The sequence below is a fragment of the Lagenorhynchus albirostris genome, chromosome 21, assembly GCF_949774975.1.
Source record: "Lagenorhynchus albirostris chromosome 21, mLagAlb1.1, whole genome shotgun sequence".
NCBI lineage: Eukaryota > Metazoa > Chordata > Mammalia > Artiodactyla > Delphinidae > Lagenorhynchus > Lagenorhynchus albirostris.
The window spans coordinates 4246505-4273983 of NC_083115.1; the positions used below are offsets into that span (position 1 = coordinate 4246505).

The following is a 27479-nucleotide window of genomic DNA, read 5'->3' on the forward strand; positions in this document are numbered from 1 at the left end:
CCTATACTCACAACCTCCGAGTGAATCAGGGCCCCCCTGTACCCCCGTTTGCCACAGGAGACAGAATTAGAACTAACTTTGGCACCAAGCCAAAGAGGATTAAAAAAAAAAAAATCTGTCCCTGAAAAGTCGTGACCTTTTCTTTTGCACATTTTTAGCCCAAGTTCAGTTGTCGGGTCCTTACGTGTTCAACATGATTTAAGATGATCCAGAATTTTAGAGTTCCAAAGAACCAGGAAGAACCAAATATTTCTCTCTCCTAGTCCCAAAAGCCTGCCTACAGATGATGTTTCAAAGACAATGAACATTACAAGGTGAAAACAAAATCAAGCATAGAAAAAAACATGGCAACCACTGTGAGGACTGAAAAAGGAAGAGAAGGTTAAAAAAACAAGAAGGAAACAGAAACCAGTTTCAAATATTAGAATGACCACATCTTTAGGCGTGACTTTGAAAATTCCTGGAAAGGAGGGTTTATACAGTAAGGGAGTACACAATTCGTGCTAAAGTTTGGCTCCGAAAGAAGAATGGTTGGGTAAGCTCCATTTGGGGAGGACAGCAGTGCAGCTGGGCTCTATTTATCAGGCAGAAGAAATTCAACAACCATAAACCACAATCAATCACTAACAAGTCCATGTGATTCCTTACCCCTTGCAGTTTTTATTGTTCGTTATCATTTTTTTTTTTTTAATTGCTGTACGCAGGCCTCTCACTGTTGTGGCCTCTCCCGCTGCGGAGCACGGGCTCCAGACGCGCAGGCTCAGCGGCCATGGCTCACAGGCCCAGCCGCTCCGCGGCATGTGGGATCCTCCCGGACCGGGGCACGAACCCGTGTCCCCTGCATCGGCAGGCGGACTCTCAACCACTGCGCCACCAGGGAAGACTGTTATCATTTTTATAATTTTACTTTTCTGGTTACCGTGGCTGCATAACAAACCACTCCAAACTCAGTGGCACAAAATAACCATTGTATTATGCTCACGGACTCAGGGCAGGAATCAGGGCGAGACACAGTGGAGATGGCCTGTCTCTGCTTCTCAGTGGTTGGGTCCTCCGCTGAGGAAATGGAAGAGTGAGGATGCCTGGAAAGTGGGAACTCAGACTCATCTGAGGGCTTATTCGCCCCTGCGCTAGGTGCTAATTGGAGCAGCTGCAGTTGGCCTCCCTGTGTGGTTTGACATCTTCATTCACAGCCCTGGTGGCCACAGAGTGGATGGAGTTTTTACATGGCGGCTCAGTGTACAGGGCGGCGGCTGCAACACTTTTTCTAGCCTTGTCTGGGAAGTCACGCTGTGTCACTTCCGCTGAGTTCTACTGATCGCGAGCATGCCACAAGCCCGCCTACGTCACAAGCCAGGACACGGGCTTTGACGAGAGGAATACCCGGACCACATTGTAAAGGAGCCCTGAGGATGGAGGGCGGTGGTGTGGCCATTTTTGAAAACTGCAGGCTGATACATTCATCTATTTCACCGCAGTGACTAGTAGTGAAACCTTTAAAATACAGGATGTCGGGCTTCCCTGGTGGCGCAGTGGTTAAGAGTCCGCCTGCCAACGCAGGGGACACGGGTTCGTGCCCCGGTCCGGGAGGATCCCACATGCCGCGGAGCGGCTGGGCCCCTGAGCCGTGGCCGCTGAGCCTGCGCGTCCGGAGCCTGTGCTCCGCAGTGGGAGAGGCCACAGCAGTGAGAGGCCCGCGTACCGCAAATAAATAAATAAAATAAAATAAAATAAAATACATGATGTCTGTGTGGGAAAATTTGCCTTTGGGGGACACAAGGGAAATCACCCCATCACCTGCCCAGGCCATCAGACCTCCTGCAGAGGATGATCAAGAAAGCATCAGGGTTGGCCTGGGTTAAATACATGACTTTGAAAATGAGTGCTAGGGAAGCGTGTGCGAGCCAGACAGGGCTGTGCCACCTTACTGGGACACGCCCTGGGACAGGGTGGAGGGCCTCCTGTGACCTTCCAAACCACTCACTGCTGCTTATGCCTAAGATCTGAAGACCCTGCAACGCGCCTCTAGCGGTCTTCACATCCTGAGTAATAAACGCAGGCCATCTTGCAAAACTAAAATCCATCTCCCTGAGCTGGGAGAGCTTGTTTGGCAGGAGACCTACTGATGTGATCGGGAGGAATTTACAATTAAAAATCAGGGCAATGGGGAGATGTGAGTCAAACGTGTAAAACAGGGGCCTTGAATGGAAAGAATACATAACCCGGTGACTTCCGATGGACGTCCCAGAGAGTCTGGGATGACAAAGAAATCTATCCTTTGAATGAAAAGTCACAAAGCTGAGTACCATCCGGTCTCCGCCTCCCTCCCTCCTGCCCCGTTTCCTACAAACACTCTCTTTTTCCAGAATCTGTTTTGTTTTCCAGTGAAGGACTTAGGGGAACTGATACTTAGCTGCTTTTCCCTTGCTAAACAGATCACGCCCATTTTCCCCCTTAAATTTTTGAGATTCTTCTGCTAGGGGAAGTTGAAGAGCTGCCCAGACATTGGAGAGGAAGGCAGTTGCCAGAATAATATGTAACCAGTTGCAGCAAGGGTGGGCCCCTTAAGTGGCCACACTTGTGGTAACCCATCCCTGCACTGGTCACAGACGAGGGCTGAAGAAGCCAAGGTCAGTCATGTCCTCCGGTACCAAGGTCACTGCTGGATAAAGCAGGTACAAGCCATGCTGTGTGCCCTTCCCCTCCTCCCAAGCTTCGTGCAAGACCTCAACGCACAAAGAAATACATGACAGCCGAAGAGAGGAAATTAGCCTAATCACATGAAAATAGAAAGACTATACCAGGAGAATATCCCTGCCAACTGAGAGATCATTTTCCAATAGTATGAGCGGCAGTTACCTAAAACAAAGCTAGCACAGCAGTGCCATCTCATGGACGTTGCCAACCTCCAGGCCCTTTCTGCCCCGCAAGCGATCCCTCAGCCTTCAGGAGCCCCTTACCATGCATTTGTCCCAAGGCTCTGGTGATGTCCTGAATGGAGAGCCTCAGTTGCTGCAGGGCTTGGAGCAGGGAGTCTGGGCTGGGCAGCAAGACGGCATTCACCGCCTGAACAAGGGCCTGGGGATGAGATTCAGTCTCGTAATGCATTAACGTTCACTGAAGGCCCGCTGAGATGCAGTGAGCCTCAGAGATGGGGGAATCCAGGAAGGGCAGCCCTCTGCCTGCTGGACTGTGTGACAGGGCTCCCCAGGGAGTGCTTCCAAACTACATTTGGCCATGAGGTCCTTCTCAAAGGAGAATCTTCCTGGTCACCTCCCAGGTGGACCTGGTTAGGTCTTTCTGGATCTTTCCACTGGCTGATACTTCGTGTGCCTCTCAGGGGCCTCACTCTGTCATTTTCCTCCTTTCTGCTTCTTGAGTTATTACACATAATACTCCTGCGTCTTGACTCCTGCGTCTTGACTCAGGACGGCCTCACCCCTGAGCTCTGTCTTACAGAACATCAGAATTGCGGAGCCCTCAGCTCAGACCCCCCTTCATTAGCAGTCTCGACCTTATCTGAGCTGTATTTGGAAGACCAGTATTTTATTCTGTATCTTTCTATGGAATAAACACACGGATGAGAAGTAAAGTGACCCCATAGTTTCACTTCTGGGAGTGCAAGAGGGAGCTATAATAATTGTAGCCCGATCTGGTCACCCTACAGTAGGTACAGTAGGCACCCAGGGAAGGTGGTGAGGAAGGACAGAGATCTAACTTCAATATCTTCAGGCAGGGCATGGATTCTCTGACAGACACCTGACCTTTCTGGGACCTGCCTGACCCCTAAAGGAATTCAAGTTTACAACCCCAGGGCTAGGTAATCTCAAGGATGGTTCATTTGAACTCAGAGCCCTTGCATGGTAGTTCCAGGCATCAGCATCTCTCTCTCTGCCTCTGTCTCTCTCTCTGCTTAATTCCTTTACATTACTCAGGTATTAACTTTCAGAGCTGTCATTTCCCTTGGAAAGCTTTGCCCGACCCTTCAAGTCTGAATTAGGTTTTAGACGTCTTTTCATGAAACACGGCACTTTTTTTCATGTTACTCCCTACATCGATGCACCCTCCTCCACTGGATCCTGAGCCTCTGTGGAAGCCAGAGCAATGTCTGTCTTATTCCCCCAGATCTCCCACTGCCTAGAACAATGCTTGTTTGTTGATGGGCAAACGGTCAACTGCGTGTTTTACAGTCGTTGAGGAAAGGTAGATACCTCTGTGGGCCAGAACTTAAATCTCTTTGCTCAACTAACCAAGTAAGATGAGGCCTGTATTGATGAATGCACTGCAGGGAAAGGGCCTGGGTGGGAAGCAAAGCTCAGACTGACTTTTCATTTAGAAAAAAAAAAGTTCTGTGTGTGGGAAGATACCTTAATCCCGGGTACAGCTGCTTTCTCCACCAAAACAGTCACCAGTATAAAACCACGCAGGCTTTCCCCCCCTGGGAATAAGACAATGGGGTCCAAGTTCCTTGGGAGGGACATGACCACGTGGTTAGAAAGGTCTGGACACAGTGAGTACGCACGGCCCAGCGGTGGCCTCGAGTCAGGTAACTGCTATAGTCCAAGGTGGAACCAGAGGTTGATGCTCTCCTCTCCACAGGGCAGCCCGAAGATGGGCCTCTTCCCTCCAGCAACGTTCAGGTAGGAAAGAGACAGATCTGCTCCAGCCCAAGTTCACCTGAGGACTCCTAAGCTAGCATCACCCGGATGGTCCCAGACCATCTCCCCCACCCCCCACCCCCACCCCTGCTGTGGAACTGCTAAAGCACGAGGGGACAAGTAGGGTTGATTCTTCACAGGGCCAGTCCGGGGCCCATTACACCCTTCCCGTTAGGAGCACAGTGTCTTAATGCTGCAGTGACCACAGGCAACAGCTAATTCCATGCTCCTTTCTTACAGACAGAAAACTATGGCCCAAAGAAGCAAAATCGCTTCCCCAGTTGCATCCAGCTGCTTAGTCACTGGACCTGGTCCAGAGCAGTTTCATAGCTCAGGCTAGTGCTCTCTCTCATTAGTCATTTTCCCCCCCAAATTCTGTATTATAATAGTGAAAGCTGAAGACTGTTATAGAGGGATCATTCTTAAATGATCTGTTATCACACGGATTCAAATAGCCCAGAGGCGGATCCAGTCTACAAAACATAAAACTTCATTCCATAAGTCACTTCTGCCTCTAAAACATGAGAAGACATGAAAAACAAACACAAAAGATAACTCAGTCAGGGACCCCCGTAGTTTCAGCAGAGTCACGTTAGTGTGGAAATGGGGTCTTCAGGCTTCATCTCTCCATCTTCTGAGCTACAGCTTTTATACTGAGCCCCTTTATTGAGCTGAGGTTTGGTGACCGGAGAGGCAGTGTCAACTTAGAGGTTAACTGTGCTCCCTGGGGAAACAGGAGCCTAAGAACATCTGGACCAGACTTGCCCCACGAGCTCCAGTCTATGTACTATTTCAAAGGGATGCTGTAGCTGTAGCAGCCACAGCCTGCAATCTGGCCTTTCAGAGAAGTTACAGTGAGACCAGAGATCTTCCTCAGATCATTAGACTTCAAAAAATCACAGAGAATTGGAGAATGGTGAAGTTTTGGTGTTTTGGGGGGTTTTGGTTTGTTTTTTTTGCTCTTCTTACATTGCATTTTACTTGTTTTATTATGTACAAATTGGAAAATGTAGTCAATAAAATTAATCTCTTAATCTCTACAAAGCAGAGACAACTACTGCTAACTTTGGGGCTGTTGATTTGGGGTACATTTCCTTCTACTATTTTTTCATGCATTTTTATATGTTTTATGTACTATACGTACAATGCGGTATGCTTTCTCTTTTTTTTGCTTGTTGTTTTTATTGTAAGCTTTTACAGTTAGCAAGGATCCTGAAGTGAGTGAAGGATTTCTGAGAACTTACCTGATTTCCAGGGGTCTAGTCCAATATCAGTTATTGACAAAAGGAAAGAGAAAGAAGAGAACAAATCAGTTTGCAAACCTGATATGCCTTCTAGGGTCACGTGGACACAGGCATGCACACTTGTGTGCAAATGCACACGCAGACACACACACATCGTGCACAGTTTGGATGTCACGGGTTGTGACTAGACCGTGGGCCTGAGGGGAGCAGAATAGACCACCCCAAATATGCCACTTAGTGGATTGATCATTTTGAATTAAAGGTACTTGAGAAACAGCCGGTGCCAAAAGGACACTCGGACCTCTTTGTGCCGCTGAAAGTAGGAAATAAATCTCCCATGTGAAGGCCCCCCTCCCTGTACCAGGAAGTAGAGAGAGACGGGCTTATCACCAGAGACAGGAATTCAGGGCTGAGAAGCCTGTATAAACGAACCTTGTTACTTCTTCCCTAGTTAGCTAACCCAAGCCCCAAAGCCTGTGTCTTGTCAATTCTTCATAAATGCATTGCTGCCTCATCTAGAAGATATACAAGCTTCCGGCTTTAGTCGCATATTCGAGTCTCATCTTTTTATGGGGATCTAATACGTACAAAATTAAATTTGTTTTTCTCCTGTTGCCCTATCTGATGTCAATTTGATTATTAGACCAGCTAAGCAGCCTAAATGGGAAGAAGGGCAAGGTTTTCCTCCCCTACGGTCCTCTGGTCCTCGGAGCAACAAAGAGGCAGATAGATCTCAATTTACCTATCAGCCCCAGAGCATTTAGCCTGTGGCCATCCTGACAATTGAAATTGCTCCTTTTATATACTTGCCTGCCCCAATGTTTTCAGAGTGGGTTGAGAGGAAGCTCCTGGGAACTGTGATTATTGAACTTGCGTTCAAGTTCACCCCTTCTCTGGCACCATAAATCGGGTAATAAACATGAACATCCCTAATCACAACATAGCTGACAAAGCCTGGATGTTTCCTGCAGAGAGAAGGAAAAGTCAAGACTCTCCCTTACCCGGTTTTAATCTGTGCAAATCCCAAGCGCCTTCTCCCGCTCTTACCTTCCTGGGTTCCTAGTAGCCCAGTTGGCCAGAACCACGTCCGAGTGAAGCAGGATAGGAGGCAGCCCCAAGGTCCTGGAGACCTCGACCAAGGGAAGGGCAAGGGTTCTCGGCAGAACCTTGAAGATACAAATCCAGACAATTAGCACATTCTAGAAAGAATGCAGCAGAGGAAGCAATCTGTCTTTTATTCTGGCAATCTTGGGGTAGAGCAACGAGCCGGGGATAAAACTGGAATTATATGAGTGATCCATAGACACACACCTCATTCTCATATTTATTCTGTTAACGACCTAGTGGGTATATTGTTTATGAGTGCGGTCTGAAATATATGTGAAAATTACGAAACTGGAACACACACACTCACACATAGAGTATAAAATAATCTCTGAATATTGTGCAGAGAAGGGCCTGAGCAAATGTTTAAGCATAAATGGGGGCTGAGTTGATGAGCAGTGGGAAAAAATCTCTCTCTATCTATATATATATATATCTCCAGAGAAATAGATCAGACAGATATGTAGCTATCTAGATATATGTGTGTTTTTGTGTATAGTCTTAGTTTTAGGAACATATGCGTATGTGTTTGTATGCACACGCGCGCGCACACACGTGTGTGTGTGTGTGTGTGTGTGTGTGTGTGTGTGTATCCTCTCCTCAGGGAGAAGGATGGGAAGGATAGAACGCTTCATCAAACCCAATAACAACTTCGAGTAAGTCACCTCAAGACAGTCCCCATTCAACCCCTGAGTTATCCTAGGACACTCTAAAGAACCCTATATGCCCCCAAATCCAGAAAAACTACCCGGACCCATGCGGGTACCAGTGGGGGACTCCAACCACGAACAAGGCTAAACTAGTCCAGATCCAAAAGAACATTCTTATGCTTCCTGTCTCCCACTTCCATTTTCCTTCCCCTTAATCTACTCAAAGAAGTCCAGCTTCTGCCTTAGTTTTCCCTTAGATTTTTAGAGAGAGTTGGGACAGAACTGTTTCTCAGGTAGAAAACAATAAAGAGCTTTAAAGAGTTGTCAGATTCAAACCTAAGGCCAGCTTCCCTTGGGGGGCAGTGGATGAGTAGGGCAGCCGCAGAAGCGAGGTGTCTCCACAGTGAGGAAGAGAAAGGAGGAGATACAAAGAAGGTAAGAGATGGCCCGAGGCGGGGGTGGGGTGTGACAGGGGGCTCCCACCCCTTCCCCTCATTGAGGATTGTGGTTTGGAGAATGGAAGGAGGGAAGCCCATTGGGATGTCCTGTCGTATGTGCCTAGATCTCAGACTTTCCAACATCAGACACGTGACTCTTTTTAAAGAGTCTGAAGGAGCTCTATGCTTTCCTCTTCTCTCCTTTCTTACTTTCCTTTCTTTTTCTCACTGGGAGTCTCCTGTATTTACTTGAGAGAGAAAAGGTAGAATCAACCAAGCAAACAAGATAAGCACAGGCTGCTGACTCAAGAAGCAGGACGTACTAGAACAAGGGTAACACCCGCATTTCTGGAGAATGTCCATTTATAAAAAAATGCAGCTAATAGGAATTTATCCTGCGGTTAGGGAAACAAAGATTTCACGTTCCAAGTTTCAGATTGAAACTGTAAACAGTTATGAAAAGATTCAGAAGAGATTTACATGAACTATTGAGAGACACAGACCAATATTTGGTAGATAGCAAGCAACATTCAAGAAAGGAAGATTAGTGTTATAAATGGCAATGTGTGCTCTTCCCCGCTGGGGAAAGAAGGTTACATTAGTGAAATCAGAAGGTCTGAGTTGTGGCCCTGGATTTTCCACGAACTTGCTATCTGACCTTGGGCAAGGAATTTAGCTCCTGTAGTCCTCAGCCATCTGTAAAATGGGCACAGCATTGCTGTACTTACCTTATGGGATTGTGAACATTGACTGTGATTACGGATGTGTATAAGAGCACAAACTGCTGTAAAATGGAAATCATTAAGTTTTCCGTGACACCTCAGAACTCGCCTTCAAATGCAGCTCTTCACAATTCCTGGAAGAGGGTGAGTGCCAGAAAAAACAATATTCAAAAACTAATGAGAGGGCTACCAGTTCTAAGGGAAATTAACCTCCTGGCCGGGGGAAAAAGGTGTTTTCATTTAAATGGGCCCTTTGCCCTTCCTTCACCTCATACCCAAAGGAAAGAACAAGAAAGGACCCATTTTCCAGGCAAACAGGGAGCGTTTGCCAGGTGCAGCAGACCTTTGTAGAGCGCGTCCTCCAGGTGCAGCAGACCTGCCAGATGACAGGACAGGTGTCCCTTTGTCCCCACCTCTTTGGGCTGTGCCTCTCCATCCTGCCAGACATATCCCATGGTAATAAAGGTTAGGACCAGGTGTGCTAGCCGCTGATCCCGGTAACCCGTGAGGAACTGGCAGTTCAAGAGGGGCATCTGTTCAAGAGAATTTCCAGAGATTACCAGCTGCAGGGGTGTGAAGGGTGCAGGGGTTCTGTGGCTTGAAGGGGTTATATTTCAGTGACGGGGATCCACACACCCCCTCTCTACCCTGATCTTAGGACACTGCGGTAGAGGAGGTATCCCAGATGATATTGTTCACGAAGTACCTACACCAAATTGTCCCCATGGTTGTGCCGGACACTGGTCACCATCACTGACAGCTTGGTTAGAGTGTTCTAGAATAACTCAGTCCCAAGACTGACATCATTTATTAAACGGGAGTCTCCCGGGGCAACTTTTACAATCCTGCCTTATCGAAGCACCTCTGCGTAACGGGTACCATTTAACCCTAATAACAGCCCTGCTGCTGTGGGCGTTACTGTCTCTGTTTACTCTGTTTAATTCGTAGGTAAAGAGTACACGAAGGCCAGTGGAGTGAGGAATCCGATCAAATCCCTTAAGGGAGGTTGCTGAGCGGGAATAAGAGGTTGTTCAGTCCTTGTCCGAACACTCCCCGTGACCCTGTGACCTCTCCACGCCCGCTCCCTCCCTGTCAAGATGCGTCATAGAGAGGTGTAAAGGTGATGTCGTTGAAAGCAACACCCTGTACACAAGTTAGTTATTACTGACAGCCCTGCCTAAGCAAATATTACCAGTTTCTCAGTTTTCCCCCGGCCAACCCTGCCTGTCTCGGTTGACGTCAACAGCCTCTGAGCTCCAGCTTCCCTGTACTTCCCCCTCGGCTTTCCTCCGACCCCTATCCCTTTCCCAGCTCTAGACACAGTCTGATCTAGTTCTTCCCAGGTGCCCCTCTCCAGGATCCGAAGCGCCAGAAGGGGCGGCGGTGGATGTGTGTATCTCTTTAAGCCCCGGGCTCTTAAACGATGAGTGACAAGTGGGCTGGGACCGCGGTTCCCCACGCCCAGCGCTCGGCAGCCGGAGCCGCAGCCTCCCCGATGGTAATCCTTCCTCCGCTGGCCCCTAGGGGGCAGCCTTTCTGAGTCTGTCCTCACTGTGCCAGACTGTTTATTTCACCCTTAAAATTGGCTCTGAGATAGAATCGCGAAAGTTCTGTGCAGAATCGCGAAAGTTCTGTGCCTTAGGGTGTGTGTGTGTCTATTGGAGGGATTGCTGAGATGTTGCATTTTAACAGGAACCAGCCTGAGAATTATAACCACAGTTATAATGTATTCAGTTATTTCTTCAGTACTTATTCTAAGGCAATTACTAAAGTGTCCAAGGCATGGTGCGAAAAGCGTCCCAAGCAGGTTGATACTCCATTTTCCCCCAAACCCACAGGCCAAAACTGAGGGTCAGAGAGGGTAAGATATTTGCCCAGAGCCACAGAGCCGGGAGGGACTGAGCCAGGGTGCTAGTTCAGTTCTGCTGACCACAGCCTTGCCCTCTGAAGTCAGCACTGCCCGAAAGAAATATGAGAGCCATACGTGTAATTTGACATTTTCTATCAGCCACATTTTAAAAATAGCGAAAAACAAAAAAGCCCCAGGTGGAATTAGTTTTAATAACATTTTATCTAGGTCAATGTATGCAAAATGTTTACACATAATCAATATTAAAAATATCGAGATTTTTACACTCTTTTTCTAGTAAGTCTTCAAAATCCAGCGCGGGTCTCACATGCCAACTTGTCCTGGCCACATTTCCACTGCTCAGTAGCCATGAGTGGCTACTGGCTACCTACAGTGCAGCCTCGAGGTAAAGGAATAAGGCCCCAAGATGTTCTGGGGTCACCTTCTGTTTTTCCCTGTTCCGGGTTTATAATCAGCTCTTTCTCCGAGAAGCCCCAGTTCCATTTATTGGAAAAGAGTTCCAATAAATGGACACTGCGTTTGCTCTTTGCTAGTGGAATGCCACTGTTTCTAGATCCCTCACAGTGGACAAAGCTAGTTGTTCACGTGTGTTCTGTGTGTGTGTATACACGTATTATGTACACATACATATAATGTTTGTTTACCCATCTATATATCCACAAAATGTGTGTGTGTGTGTATAGACATTTTAGTATCATATGTATATATGATGCTAAAATGCTAAACATGTCAGACGTCTCCAACTCTTATCTGGTGTCACAGGTTGATCTTATCTTTCCCCCCTTGCTAATTTATAACTTTCATCTCTGATGGTGAAATATTATCCACCATTCATTTACTTATTTATTCATCCTAACATTGGGTTGGCCAAAAAGTTCGTTTGGTTTTAAGTACAAATAAAAGACATTTTTCATTTTCACGAAGAACTTTATCGAACAACATATTCACTAACCGAACGAACTTTTTGGCCAACTATATATATATCTATATATATATATATATATATATATAATGTCACATGAATGGAATCATACGATAGGTAGCCTTTTGGTTCTGACATGTTTCATTTAGCAAAATGTATTTGAGGTTCATCCATATGGTTGGATAAATCAATGGCTTATTCATTTTTGTCACTGTATAGCGTTCCAATGTATGAACACAGGAGTCTTCGTTCAGACTGCTGTAACAAAGTACCATAGACTAGGTGGCTTATAACAATGGAAATTTGATTCTTACAGTTTTGGAAGCTGAAAGTCCCAGATCAGGGTACCAGCAGGATTGGGTGCTGGTGAGAACCGTTCTGCTGTCTTCTTGCTTCATCCTCACGTGACAGCAGAAGAGGGCCAGAGAGTCCTGGGGTCACTTTTATAAGGGCAGTCATCCCAGTTATGAATATCCCATTCTACTTTCATGACCTAATTACCTTCTGTGTTGGTCAATTTGATGTGTCAACTTGACTGGGCTAAGGGATGCCCAGATACGTTATTTTTGGGTGTGTCTTTGAGGATGTTTCCAGAAGAGATTCTGGAAGAGATTGGGAGACTGAGTAAAGCCCATCACCCTCACCAATTCGGGTGGCATCATCCACCCTGTTTAGGACCTGAATAGAGCAGAAAAGTGGAAAAAGGGTGCATTTGCTCTCTGGTTGAGCTGGGACAGCCATCTTCCCCCAACATTAGCACTCTTAGTCCTTGGATTTTCAGACTCGGACTGGCAATTGCACCACTGGCTCCTCTGGTTCTTGGCTTTCCTGGGCCTCCAACTTGCAGGTAGAAGGAAGATTGTGGGACTTCTCAGACTCCATAATCATAATCATGTGAGTCAGCCACTCCCAATAAATCTCTTTCTACACATCTCTGTATTGGTTCTGTTTCTTGGGAGAACCCTGACTAATACACCTCCCAAAGGCCCCACCCATAACAACATCATGTTGGGGATTAGGATTTCATCATATGAACTTGGGGGCCACACACACACTCAGGCCATTGTACTCAGCTTAACCATTCCCCTGTCGAGGGACACCTTGGTGGTTCCCGGCTTACGGGATCATTTACCCACAAGCTTTCCCAGGCGCATAAATCTTCAGTTTATTTGGGTAAATACTTAGGAATGTGATTGCTGGGTCATATGGTAAGTCGATGTTTGCCTTTAAAAGATTCTGCCAGACTCTTCTGCGTTCCCATCAGCAAGGTGAAGTAGAGTCTCTTTTGGTTTATAGCCTCACCAGTGTTTGATGTTGCCAGAGTTTTAAAAAAACGTTCGCTGTTCAAATAGGTTTTAAATCGCCTTTTAGTACTTAATGAACATAGATACATCGTCCTATGTTTCTCTGTAAGTCACCTAGTTTCATTTTTCTTCCTTCCTGATTAAGACTTGCAAAACTTTCCTCTTATTCTACAAACTCTGAAGTTTCACCAGGATATCCATGGGTGGTCCCCCGCCCCCTTTGTCTTTCTGATAGAAATACTCCAATCTTTCATAAGAGCTGAAAAATTCTGTTTTTATGCGTTTAAAGCTTTGCTTTTTCTTCACCCACACTAGTCTACTTGTGGGACTTCTGTTTTGTGGAATTTAGATCATCCATTTCTCTTTTTCATATACTTTTATTTTTCTGATGCTGGCATTTAATTTTTGCTTTCTGCTTTATAAAACCGTTTCAAGGAAGTCCCTAAATCACCATTATTTTTCTATAATCAATGTTTCCCTCATTTACTCGGGTCACTATTGAGCTTTTTGTTTATTTCTTTGCTTTCCAATAGTTCCTTTTACCGAGCAACTTTATTGATTTTTATGAAGTACATATACTGAAGACATTAATGCAATTTTTAAAAGCACTGATCTCATCTTTTGGCTGTCGGAGACCAAATGTCCTGTGTCTCCCTCATCCTTCTTGACTTGCTTATTCTCTTCATATCGTTTGGTCATTTGGGGTTATCCATTCGTGTTCAGGAACGGAGGCCAGGGTTATCAGAATTAGTAACTAATAGAGCTTCCCTTATCATGTTTCCAGAATACTTCTGAGCTTCCTCTTGTGACCTTCCTGTGAGTCCACCAGCTGTCTGTAGTGTTTTGTCCCAGAGGGCTGGAGAAGGGGGACCCTTCCTGGAAGAAGATGGTTGAGTCTAAGCCAGTTAACAAGTTTTTGTCTGTCTTGTTTTGTTTTTTACCAACATACGGATAGGGGCCTTGGGGGCTTTCTAAGAGTAAGGTGGTTGGCCTGGAGGTACTGTGAGATTAGAAGTGCAAATTCACTTTCTGTCTTGTCTGTGCCAAGTAAAGACCTCAAGAGGACAAATGTCTTAGTCTGTAGCTCTATGTGTGGTCCTGGAAGCCACAGTATTTGCTTCTCATGACGGTTTTCCAATGGATTCAGTCTCCATCTGTGGTGGTGAAGTCTAAAGAGTGGTTTTATCCAGTTAGTTGTTTTAGAACTAATTAAAAGCATAGGGAATGGCCACGGATGTTATATTAGTTTCCTGGGGCTGCCCCAAAGAAGGAACACAACAGAAATTTATGCTCTCACAATTCTGGGAGATGCAAGTCTGAAATTAAGGTGTTTGTGAGGTTTGTTCCTTCTGGAGGTTCTCGGGGGAGAATCTGTTCCCTGTTTCAGTCCAAGTTTCAGGTGGTTGCCAGCAACTCTTGGGATACTTTAAGGGCCTGTAGATGCCTCACTCCAGTCTCTGCCTCTATCTCCACATGATGTTCTAACCTGTGTATCTGTGTCTCTGTGTCCAAATTCCCTTCTTGCTCTAAGCATGCCAGTCCTAGCGAACTTAGAGTGCACCCTAATACAACACACATGACCTAATTTAACTTGATGACATCTGCAGAGACCCTATTTCCAAATGAGGTCATCTTCACAGGTTCCAAGACACAATTTCTGGAGAGAAACTATTCAACACAGGAGAAGTATCAGGGGGATTAATTCCACTGCTGTATCCCCCATGCCCATGTTTACAGTGACCAGAAATTAGCTGGACACTCCTGGCCTTTCCTCATTGACACTTAACCTATGAGAAGCACCGATTCAACAAGTTCTTCACTTCGTTTATGGAGGTTGAGTTACATAAAGCCCGAGGAAAGCCTTGTACAGAGGACTGTGAAGTTCACATATTGAACTTGAATCTACCTTCCTGCAAACTGCCCCTTGCCTCTGTGCACTCTTACTCTGAGATGGGAGAGGGAGCCTCGGGGGTGTTCTTTGTGCTTTGGTTGAATGCTTGGCATGGGTACAATAGACTCATTTCTGGATCTGATATAATTTGATTAATATGGTACGAAAGTCCTTAAGGCTTTTATTCCACCATTTCTCTTGTTTTCCCTCACTCAGATATCTCCTTTTTTCTTCTTTTTGTATTTCTTTGGTCATTTTAATGAGACTTTAGGCAGCAGGAAAATAACTTCTTAGGCTTAGTTTCCCATCTTCATAGACACTGAAGACAGTGTCTTACATCTCTTACAGGGTTTTAAACCTTGTGCTTGCACTTAGCAGGCATTCCATAAGTATTTTTAAATGAATTTGTAATTATAGACATGAAATATGCATATGTCAGTGAAGGAGAATTTGGGAGGGAAAACCTCTTATATGTCTAAAATCACGTGGCACGCCAATTGGTGAGATTAAAACAGATGGAGAAGAGACGAGAGGGAAGTGTAAATATAAATATCGAATACTGTTGTGTGGCAGGAAATACAAAAGCACTATTGCAAAAGTCATTTAGTTTTCACAACAATTCTAGGGGCCCCGAATTTCTCCCATTTTATAAATATGGAAACAGAATAAGTAACTCGTTAAGTCAAAGTTTATAGCGACTGAGTGATAAAACCAAGAGTCCAACTCAGGTCCTCCTGAGTCAAATCTGTGTTCTTCCTATAACACCTTCTTCTTATTCCTGTGGGGTCATGTCAGTTCTCCCAGGACCAAGGAGTTTCACCGTTCCTTACATAATTTGGGGAAACACTGCTCATCTTGTCTCATATGTGGCATTTACAGACTTATCAATGATTTCTGAAGAATCTGCCAACCCTGACTTTATAACTGGGAAAGTCTCTTGACTCAACTATTCTGTGAAACGCCGACAGTAAATCAATGTGGCTTCACTCATGGGGAGGGGAGCCCTGACCATGTGGCTTGGCGTGAGGGCACTGAGAATTTTCACACCTGTCCTTCCCCAGCTAGGTCTTATTCATCAGTTTCCTGACACTTCTCAACCAGACTGTCTTTCTTCTTTAAACACATGCTTGTTGAGTGCCCAGGAACTGTTCTGTGCAGGCTCTGGAAATTTTAGGGAAACACACTTGTCATACCAGAAGCAAGTGTCATTCTGCTCATCATGAAGGGTGAGATAGTTTTAGTTTTGTGGATAAACTCAACAGCAGTGATTGGTCAGCTGACCCACTTCCACAATGCTGAAAAAGGAAAATGGTGTGAGGATGAAAATAGGGTAGTGAGAAGGGGTTAAGGAGAAGAATACAAAAAACGTTTGGGGCTTCCCTGGTGGCGCAGTGGTTGAGAGTCCGCCTGCTGATGCCAGGGATGCGGGTTCGTGCCCCGGTCCGGGAAGATCCCATATACCGCGGAGCAGCTGGGCCCGTGAGCCATGACCGCTGAGCGAGCCTGCGCGTCCGGAGCCTGTGCTCCGCGACGGGAGAGACCACAACAGTGAGAGGCCCGCGTACCGCCAAAAAACAATACAAAACGTTTTACCTCGTTCACTTGAGCTCGAAGCTGGTGACTCCCAATCAAGTGAGGCAGTCGGTTGGCAATTTCCATCCAAGGTCTATAGTGATCAGGGAGTTCTTTCTGCATTGAAAAAATAAAAATGTCTCAGTATTTTAGAGCTCTCTGGGAAGCAGCTTTGTGTAGTAGCTGTTTTCAGATTTCAGTCTTAAGGCAGAATTCAGGTCAATTCCATTCAACAAACATTGAGAATTCACTATCTGCTGTACCCTATGCTAGGCACTGCAGATACACAGGTGACTAATATACAGTCCTTGTGGTGAGGGAGCATATGGTCTAGTAAGGATAAATAAAATGTAATCAGACATACCCAATGCAGTATAATATGTTCAATTAAGGATATGTGTAAGTTTAACAACCAGCTGAAGAGGAAGTAGTTAATTCCATAAACTGTGCTAGGGAATAACGGGAAATGTTCATAGAAATATGATAGTTGGGGCCAGTAGTAGGGTCTGAAAGTGACTTTTCTAGTTGGAACTTTTAAGATGGGAAGCCAGTGAAACAGAGGAGATAGTGGGTAAATAGAGATAACTGTGCTTCTTGGGATTACAGATGATTCAGTGTCACTAGAATATAAAGTTCAAGAGAAAGGATGATGGAAGATCTGACCAGAAAATCAGATCAAATATGCTTTTTATTGACTACATAAGAACTTTATTTTTTATGTATGTTGGTGACATGATTCAATCTGAATTTTAGGAAGATAACTTTGCTTTGGGATTTTAAGGTATAAAGTCAGATTAGGAAACCTTTGAAATATTGTCTGAAAATTAAGCTTAGGCAATGGCAGTGAATTTGGAAAGGAGAAGGTATGTATTCAAAAATATTTGGAAAATAAAATTGAAATAATTAAATTTAGAGGCAGGGATGGGGCTAAAGGCGAGGTGATCCCTAGCCCAATAGCACAGTTTATTTGCCCACTCTGGGTCGTTGGTTTAGCCAAGAAGAACACAGGTTGGATTTCAGCAGCCCTGACTCTATCCCAAGAAATGGCAAACTGCAGCAAACTACACTCGTAAATAAGCTTTTATTAGGACACAGCCAAGTTCATTTGTTTCCACATCGTCTACAGTGGCTGTCACTTTACAATGGCAGAGTTGCATAATGGCAACAGAGATCATATGGTCTGCAAAGCTTAAAATATTTACTATTTCACCCTTTACAGGAAAAGTTTGCCAACTCGTGACCTGTCCCCAGGGTCTGGGCCTCCTTTTACAGAGTACAGTCTGCAAGACTGAAATGTTGTGTCTCTGGGTTAAGAAGGAGTTAAGTGAGGATGATTTCCATGTTTCTGAATCAGATGACTGAATGAATTGTTGAGAAGACAGATTGAAACAGAAATGCAGGTGGAAGTCAAGGAGAGGACATGCAATAGTGAATTTGTTTTTACATATGTCCAACTTAAAATATCTGTGGGATGTCAAGATATGGCTATGTACTCGGCATTTGGATATACAGTTGGAAGCTCAGGGGAGAATTAATATTAGAAATATACAATCGGGAGGCGTCATAGTAGTGCAAATTCTGCATTGTGGTAAAAACCACAAGTGGGTACAAGACCATTCGGGAGAAGTTGCCAAGTGGAAGGAGAAGGCTTAGATCAGCGCACTGGGGGGATACTTACAAGGCAGGCAGAGGAACTGAATCCAGCACAAAAAGATATGTATAGAGGCTAAATGAGCCAGAAGAGAATCACCCCATAGAAGTCAAGACATTAGAGGATCTCTCGGAAGCAGGGATTCATCAGATGGCCAAATGCATCATTTAAGTAAGGTTACCCCTTTGGAAGACAAAACTAAAGAGTCACTAATATATCAATATATACGCCAGTCTTTCCACGTATATGGCATAGAAATTCAGGTCAGGGTCATGGAAACAGGGTTCAAATTTTAGTGTGCTGAGGAGGGAAGAAAACAGAGATTGGAAATGTGAATTACTTTTTTGGGAGAGCCATAAGCCATCACAAGGCGACAGTTTGTGTTTGAGAGCTGTTCCCACTTTCGAATGGGAAACTTGAGCGGTTTACAGCCTGCTAGTGTGAGAGGCAGAGATTGAAGAGAAAGGAGAGAGGGAATAATTAAAAGTAAAGGGTCGTGAGGAAGAAGAGGAGGAGAGGAAGAGCCCAAATGCAGCGCCTGGCTGCGAAGAGCTGGAAGGAGAAAGTCTGGAGTTTGAGGGACTCATTTCTTATGAACTCAATTTCTCCGCAAATGGTGAAGATTCAGGTTACATGACTTGGGGAGAGGGGTGGGTGTTCAATTAATTATCGGAGGGAAGGGAAGAGGAAATTAAACATAAAAATGCAAACAACATAATATATTGCAATATAGAATATGTGTATTGTAATACACTATAATGACTTTCAAAACCCAGGGAAGTTTGAAAACTATAAGTTTGGAGTGCTGTAGATCTGTAAGTTACCAATAAGTCACTTGCTGGAGATCCTCTGTCTCTCAGACTCTAAAATAAAACTAGGTGAATCTAACATCCAATACACAATCTTTGAAAATTATAGACTTTATTTAATCCTCTGCTTCCTATCTTTGCCCCTGAATCAATTTAGGACAAATTGGGCACCCTTTACTACCTTTCCCAACAAATCAAATTACACCAAACATCATAATTTAACATTTTTAATATAGATATTGTGCAGGAGGGGGCGATTTTACCCTCTACTCCTCTTGAGTTCTTGTGTCAGGAGTCAATAAAATTGACACAAAACAGATTAACAGGAGAAAAAGAAAGAAATTTTAGTTTGTGCGTACAGAGGTCTCATAGAAATGGGACCTAAGAAGTGGCCAAAGGAGGCTTTTATACTTTGTAGACAAAGAGACAATAAATCTGTAAGGAATGGACAAGACAAGACAAAGAAACTTAGGCTTCAGGTGCTTATCTAAACAGAGTTTGGTCTTGGGGTCGTCAATTAAAGAAGTAACAGGGTTTTATTTATTCAGGCCTCTCACCTTGAATTCCCTACCTCTGGTGGTAAGGGTGTCCTATCTCCAGATGCGTGGAGGGTACCTTTCATAGGAAAGATTTATTTCCTGCTTTTAGGGAGACAGAGAAGAGGGTCAAATTTCCTCTTAAATTGACTGTTTCTTAAGTAACTTTCACCCAAAATAATCAATATGCATTGAGGCATATTCGTGGGTGACTTGCCCCAGGCACCAACAATACAGATATTCACAAAGAGGAAATCACACTGTTCTCCTCATGTATTCCAAATCCAGTACCTCAGCTTCTGAGAGGTAGAGTCCACTATGCTCCCCTACTCTTCTCCCAGAGAGAACATTTATAAGCATAATGGTATAATTTTCCCTAGCAGTGCTCAGCGGTAGTGCAGAATTGAAGAAAGCCGCTAATTGACCCGAGTTTGGGGATTTACAGAGCGGTGGCCCAGCTGAGAATGCTCGCACACATAAAGGCAGAGAGATTTATGGTAAACTGACTCTGAACTGGCAGCTTGTTTTTCTTCTCGTCTATATGATGCATATGTTTGATGAACAAAAACTGAATGCATCTACAGAGACAAAGGAATATAATATTTATAAAAGAAAATCACAGAAGCAGACTCATAGTATTCAGAACCCCTTTTAAAGTGGATTTGAAGAAAAGCTGTAACTAAATCTGTCCTTCCTTCTTTGATGCCTAGAGAGGGGATCGTATTCTGAGAATTAAATTAGAGCATCCTGGAGAATTCCCTGGCAATCTAGTGGTTATGACTTGGCACTTTCACTGTGGTGGCCCAGGTTCCATCCCTGTTTGGGGAACTACGGTCCTGCAAGCCATGATGAATAGCCAAAAAAAAAAAAAAAAAAAAAAATTAAAGCATCCTGGATTTCTGCTTCCTGGCTTGCATGGGAATCCTTAAACACTACATTTTCCCTCAATCTAAGCAGCACTCTATTCTTGAATATCTCTTTTTCTTTCCCCTTAGATTCCTAGAGGCTTCTTTTCCTTCCTTCTTTTCTTCATCCTCTCCCTTCTTTAAAGAGTTCTAGTCTTTGGACTCTGGTATCACTCCACAAATGTAAGAAAACCATGAGCTTTGAGAACCTCTGGGTTCTCCGAGTGTGGATCCCATCCAGCACCATCAGCATGATGTGGAAACTTCTTAGACATGCAAATTCTCGGGCTCTACCCCAGACGTACTGAACCGGAAACCAGCTGCCTGTGCTTTAGCAAGCCCTGTAGGTGAAGCTGCAAAGTTTGAAAGTTTGGTGTACCCCAAAGTTTGAAAACCACTGATGTGGGGACCTCAAAGGAAAGGGAGAAAGGATTTTAAAGCTAGTTCATAATCCATTAAAAATGTATTCACCCTAAGTGTCCATCGACAGATGAATGGGTAAAGAAGATGTGGCACATATATACAATGGAATATTACGCAGCCATAAAAAGAAATGAAATTGAGTTATTTGTAGTGAGGTGGATGGACCTAGAGTCTGTCATACTGAGTGAAGTAAGTCAGAAAGAGAAAAACAAATACCATATGCTAACACACATATATGGAATCTAAAAAAAAATGGTTCTGATGAACCTAGGGGCAGGACAGGAATAAAGATGCAGAGGTAGAGAATGGACTTGAGGACACGGGGAGGGGGAAGGGTAAGCTGGAACAAAGTGAGAGAGTGGCATGGACATATATACACTACCAAGTGTAAAATAGATAGCTAGTGGGAAGCAGCTGCATAGCACAGGGAGATCAGCTCAGTGTTTTGTGACCACCTAGAGGGGTGGGATAGGAAGGGTGGGAGGGAGACACAAGAAGGAGGGGATATGGGGATATATGTATATGTATAGCTGATTCACTTTGTTATACAGCAGAAACTAACACAATATTGTAAAGCAATTATACTCCAATAAAGATGTTAAAAAATAAAATGTACTCACCCTTTCAATGGGATTTTCCTCTAGAGACTGAATAAAATATTGAATTATGTTACTTACTTTTTGATTGCCAGATCTTGTTTTAAGTTACAGTATGGGGGGACAGGATCAGCTGATGAGTTTTTCACTAAATAGCACCCCTTTTGGTATTAGTTAATACTTATCTATCACATCTATTTCAAAACCTATATACAATTTCAATATTCTATTAACGAATATTGGTAATTGCTTACAATTTTTCACTATCATTAACAAGTTTGAAAGAGTCATCCTTATACATGTGTTTTTAGATGTTTTCTCATTATTAGGACAAATTTATAAATGTGGATTTACTGGATTAAAGATTTTGCACATAGAAAGGTTGAGAGCTACTTCTTGGTTTTCTTACAGAAAAGTTACATGAATTTATAATCACATTTATAGTATGTAATATATAATGGGAGTGCCGGTTTATTTATGATTCTAACAACAGAGCATCACCAAACTTTTTTGTTATTTTTAAAGATATAATATGTATTATCTGCACTAAAATTCTATAATTATTTCAATATTTAATAACAATAAAATAACCACCCAAAAATACACCTTTCACAGAAATGATTAAAATAATGCCATCAATATTTATGGCAAGACAGTCAAAAAGCACAAAATTTATAAAGTGGAAAGTAAAATTATTCTTATTCTCATCTAGCGATGATGACCCTTGGAAGTTTGAGTGGTTTTCCAGAAATTTTGTATGCTATCATTTTATTGTTTAAATTTACATTTCTGTGATTATTAATGAGTTTGAATATCTTGTCATGCTTTGGTCATTGCATTTTGTGTGCGGGTGTGCAATGCCATTCATACCAGGGTAGTCAAATGAACCAACATTTTCATTTATGCCATTGGGTTTTCGATGATGCTTAGAAATTTCTTCCCATCCCAATATCGTTTCTTTTAGAGAATTTCTAGTTTAATTGTTGGTGCTTACATCTTTCATCTATCTACACTTGTGTTGTGAGTTAGGATAGATTATCTCATTATTTCCATTTCAAAATAGAGGAAGTTCAAGCCAGAGAAGTTTTATAACTTTCCCGAGTTTACACATCTGGTCAGTGGTCAGGTCAAACCTCTTCTGACTCAGAGTTCAGTGTACTTTCCAGTACCTCCTGAGAGTAAACACATGGAGAACGGTGACTGCGGAGGTGGTTAGTACAAAGGGACAAGAAATCGAAAGAAACTTTACATGTTTTTCTTCCCCTCATTCCAATAATCAGAAGACCCAGAAGTGGGATGGACACAAATAATAAAATCTATGACCTTCTTTTCTATTTTTTCAGTTTCCTATTTTATGGTATTCTTTTTCTGCACTTTTATATCTGTCAAAGTACAATTTTCAAAAAGTTAAAAAAATGACTCATGCAAATATGGAACGTGTGTCCAAAATATATTTAGTTTATTAATGAGGAACTCAGCAGGATGGTCCAGTTGATTCAAAAGCACTTGATAAACTGAAGTGTTTAGAGTTTTGATAAAAAGAATGTTAAAATTAAATTGCTAAGGTAAAGACACAGTAATTGGTTAATGTCCTCTATGGCAGAACAATCATAAGCTTTAGGGTTTTATTTTCTACTCAGCGGAAATCACTGGCAGCTCTTTTGAACAAAAATCTGCAAGCTAATGTGCAACTTCGGAGATTCGGTCCTAATCAATAGGAAGCAGCATGTCAAGAAAGGAGCATCCCTTAGGTAGTTAAGTAACCTTAAGGTGAGACTGCTTAGTTAGACAGGGCTCTGGATGGTACTAAATAAAACTCAGCCCTCCTTTTGCTCTGTTTTGGATAATTCTTCTCAACGCATTTATAATCTAGAAAAGAACAGACTTTTAAAAAAATAATGTATTTTATAGAAACAATAAACTGTATTAGCACTGATTAAGTTAATGAAACCAGCTTCTGGTTAAGAAAATAGCACAGAAAGTTTAAAAAATGAAAGTTTAAGTGAAGTTAAAGCGGGCGAACGTCAACAAAGGAAGTTGGGTGACAATATTATGATCATAAAAATTAGAATGTAAACTATGGGACAGAGTAGAATGTGAAGGAGAGGGTTTTAAGTGAAATAAAAGACAAGTTTCAATGGAAAGAGGCTGGTGTGTCATTGCTGCCAACTAAAGAGGAGAAAGATATTAGATGACTTTGAAGGGGTGGGTAAGCAGCATGAGAGGGCCTTGGAGGCGACACTAAAACATAGGATTTTGTTCCAAAGAGCGGAGTGATGTGATTTGATTTTTGTTTTAAAGGGTCGCTCTGACTGCCATGCGGAGACTGTACTATGGCAAGAGGGGAAATAAGAAGACGGGTTACAAGGCAATAGTCCAGGGAGAAATAGTGATGGATGGGACTAGGGTGGAAAAGAGAAAGGTGGGCAGCTAAAAGACAGTTTTCAGAGACAGAGCTGAACTCCTTAATTATCACATGAGTCATTTGAGAATAATGAAGATCACTGTGAGACTCAAATGGGAAATGTGCAGTTAACACAAGGCCTAGTACAAAGTGAGCACCTATTAAATAATAATTACTACTCTTATTATAAGAAGGTTACCATAGGAAATAAGAAAAACTCCATTCTTAATGAAATATAGGAGAATGCTATCAATAAATTTTGCTAATACTTTGAAAATCTGCATTAAAACCACTGCTTCTCTCAAGTGCTTTGAATTACTACAGGAGATTATATATGACTTTATTTTTCCTCAATCGTTGCTTGGCCGCTATACAGAACAAGGTTCCCGGCATCCCGATTCCTTTTCTTCTGCTCCATGGCACCCTTACAATTTGTTTTTGTTTTTCCCTTTCCTTTGTTTTTGTAGTTAAACTACTTCCAAGCTCTTCTCACTGTTTCTCATAGTTACGACACCTTTCTTTCCACAAACAACCTCCTACGTGTAGCCCCTCAGCCCTCACCTGGACCTTCACTGTCCTTTACGTATTCTGTCATTTTCAAGTACCAAGCTAGTTAAGCTAGAGGTTCTGAATTAACTCCTGGCTGGGGTTCTGGCATCAGTAATTTTTAAGCTTCCCAGCCAATTTTGATATGCAGTTCAGGAACCATTGCTGGAACCCACCCTGCACTTAACCTTCTGCTAGGAATATATTCACACACCAGGGCATTGTTGCTTACCAGACACATGAAATCCAAATTCCTGAGCCTAACGTTTGAGTTCCCTTGGTCTCACTCCAATCTAATCTCGTGCTATAAACTCTCTTGGTTCCTCCCTTCCTGCCAAGCAAATTTCCTCACATTCTTTATGTCTGAAGAAAAATTACTCCTCACCCACGCACCAACCCAAACACACGTACACAACAGACACACGATCTGGCAATGGATTTCTGTGGCTTCCTTATGGACATAGGTCTGAAAGGTATACATTTTCCTCACTGAAACATTAGACCCTGGAGGTGTTTGAGAGTTTATAGAAACAGTGGGATGGAGTACTTGAAACCAAGTCAGACCCTTCCCCCAAAGCCAGAATGATTGCTTATTCATTAGTTTGACTGTGTTTTCTTTTCTTTTTTGTTATTATTAAAAATCAGAACCGTTTCCGATATTTGTTCGTTTTAGTCATAAAAATGCTATTAGAAATAGCATACAGATTGGTCCAATATCCATAAAATCATTGAAATATAACAAAATATTTACTACCTGTGGTACATGATGACACTCACATGCTTTAAGTATTTATGGTAAACAGCCAAGCTTGCTGAAAGAGTATGTTTGGGCTCATTGACATGAAGGGATAGCCAGCCCATCACTTACCTAAAGGCAAACAAATCCTACTCATGCCCTTAGCAAAGTCAGCAGCTCCTATTTCACAATTTGTGATCTATTGCGACACCACTGTTCTCCGATGACGGGTGATAGATTCCCTCCTGATCAGTTGAATAAACTGAGGCAGATTCTGGTGTAAACTCTCTTCCCTTTCCTCTTCCCAGAAAGGGAGATGTTTAAAATTCTTCCACAAGTGAGAGAAAATTAAAACTGAAACAAAGAATCGCATTCTTTAGAACCCTTGACACATGACTGCGAGCGTAGGCCCAGTTTGCCAGGAAATTCTGAGCTCCAGAATGGAAATTTCTTCTTAGGAGTATCCATCAACCAAACTGCAGGGCAGATAGAGTCCTGTGTTTCCTCAGAAAGTCACAAACACTTGATGTTCCTCTTGTTTCCCGTCTGGTTTTCTTATTTATAAGAAAGGAAACAGCAAAGAGAGGAACACAATCGTGGTGGCCCTACCCAATGTTTACATACTTTTAAATATTATTTTTCTCAGCTCAGTGTATATACTTAATCCCAGTAAGAGAGCGTTGGCCTGTTGACAGACTCTTCCTTGTGAACTAGGGATGATAGAAATATTCCTGAATCAAGTTATACACACAGAATGGAATTTTGAATAAGCACTGGACTGAGGGTTGTGCAAACTAGCTTCTATCCTTCCACTGGATTTATGGAAGTGCTTTCATATAGCAATCCAGTGGCGGGGGGGGGGCACTACATCTCTCCAAGTACATGTGAAAACTGAGGGTCAGGCAATGCTGGTGGTTCATTCTAGGTCACGAGAGTTAGTAAGTGAAACTTAGGGTGACTAAATAATTCTGTTTTGCCCAGGACTTTCCTGGTTTACCATGGAAAGTCCTGCATCTTGGAATCCCCTTCGGCCTGTAGCAAATGGACGTTCTTGATCACCCTAATGGCAGGGTCAGAGAACACAGTCCAGTGTTCTGGGCCACAACCCTCCTCTGCATAACACCCTAGAGTCATTACTTTTAATGCTCAAGTTACTTGCAGATCTGTGACTTGGTCTCACAGCTAACAGCTCTACAGAGGGCTTTGGGGATCAGCAGATAGATCCTATCTTCATTTTAATTCTTCTATTCACACTCAGAAGAAGGTATTCCATAAAAGCTCCTTAAATGCCAGATCATTGATCACAGTTAAACCCCCTATTAGACCCCTAGAAGGAAAAACTGGATCTAATAAATTTGGCAGTGATTGTAACTTTGGATCCCTAGATTCTTAGCTGAGTAGGCTTGGCCCTTATTTAGAATGTAGTAGAAAAAAGATGTCAAGGGTCCTGAGTACTACTTCTGCTTTTTCCAGTAATATAACTTTGGGCAAGAACCCCTGGCCTTCAGCTATGGTTTCTAAGGACTCTTGCAGTTTTGACATTTTAGACCTGACCATTAAAGTGTTGAAAAGGAATTGCATTACAGGTTGAGCCTTAAGAGCAATTAAGAAAGAGGTACTGGGGCTTCCCTGGTGGCGCAATGGTTAAGAATCCGCCTGCCAACACGGGGGACACGGGTTCGAGCCCTGGTCCAGGAAGATCCCACATGTCATGGAGCAACAAAGCCCATGCACCACAACTACTGAGCCTGTGCGCCACAACTACTGAAGCCCACGCACCTAGAGCCTGTGCTCCGCAACAAGAGAAGCCACCGCAATGAGAAGCCTGCGCACCGCAACGAAGACCCAACACAGCCAAAAATAAATAAATAAATATTTTAAAAAAGAAAGAAATAGGTACTGTTTGTCCTCAAATGTTCTTTCCTCTTCTCAGCACTTTCTGTGAATATCTAATCCCTCCTACGAACCTCGAACACAGCCAGGGTCCCTTGTGATCTCTTTTCTCTCCCACTAGCAAGTCAAGATAAACTGATTTACTCATATAATTGATCTTTATCTAAATTCTCTCTCTTTCTCTCTCTCTCGTTTTTTTCTTTTTTTTTTTTTTTTTGATAACTGCACATTGGCTCATGAATTTGCTGGAATAATTGACAATCCATTAAAAAAAACCCTGACATTAAAACATTCCATTTGCTCTATCCCCTGCTGTAGCGGTCTCTTCTCCTTTGTTGGTAATCACACTGTGCCTTATTTGAATTATCTGTCCCAAATCAATGGTTTGGCATTTATATTGCATCTTTCTTAATGACAACATCAATTAAACAAACAAACACCCAAGTCAGCATCTCAAGAAATCTATACTGACCTGCTTTAAGACCCTATCCTTACCAGAGGATTTGGAAGAAGAAAGCCATAATCTTCAGAAATATGAAATCTTCCTAAAGTCAAAGATGGTGCTGTCTTCAAATTCTGACTTTGAGGCTCCATAATTTTGTTTGA

General features: G+C 43.1%; 1 protein-coding gene across 1 annotated transcript in view; it reads right to left on the reverse strand.

The window, feature by feature from the left end:
* IDO2 (indoleamine 2,3-dioxygenase 2) overlaps nt 1–27479 on the reverse strand; it is a 43232-nt gene extending 15753 nt beyond the window's left edge. Inside the window, exons 1-7 of the mRNA XM_060136320.1 lie at nt 27369–27479; nt 16396–16491; nt 9229–9348; nt 6950–7068; nt 5903–5917; nt 4368–4467; nt 2961–3078 (exon numbers count right to left, since the gene is read on the reverse strand). Of these exons, the coding sequence (XP_059992303.1) occupies nt 2961–3078; nt 4368–4467; nt 5903–5917; nt 6950–7068; nt 9229–9348; nt 16396–16491; nt 27369–27467 (667 nt within the window). The 5' untranslated portion in view covers nt 27468–27479. The remainder of the gene's footprint in view (nt 1–2960; nt 3079–4367; nt 4468–5902; nt 5918–6949; nt 7069–9228; nt 9349–16395; nt 16492–27368) is intronic.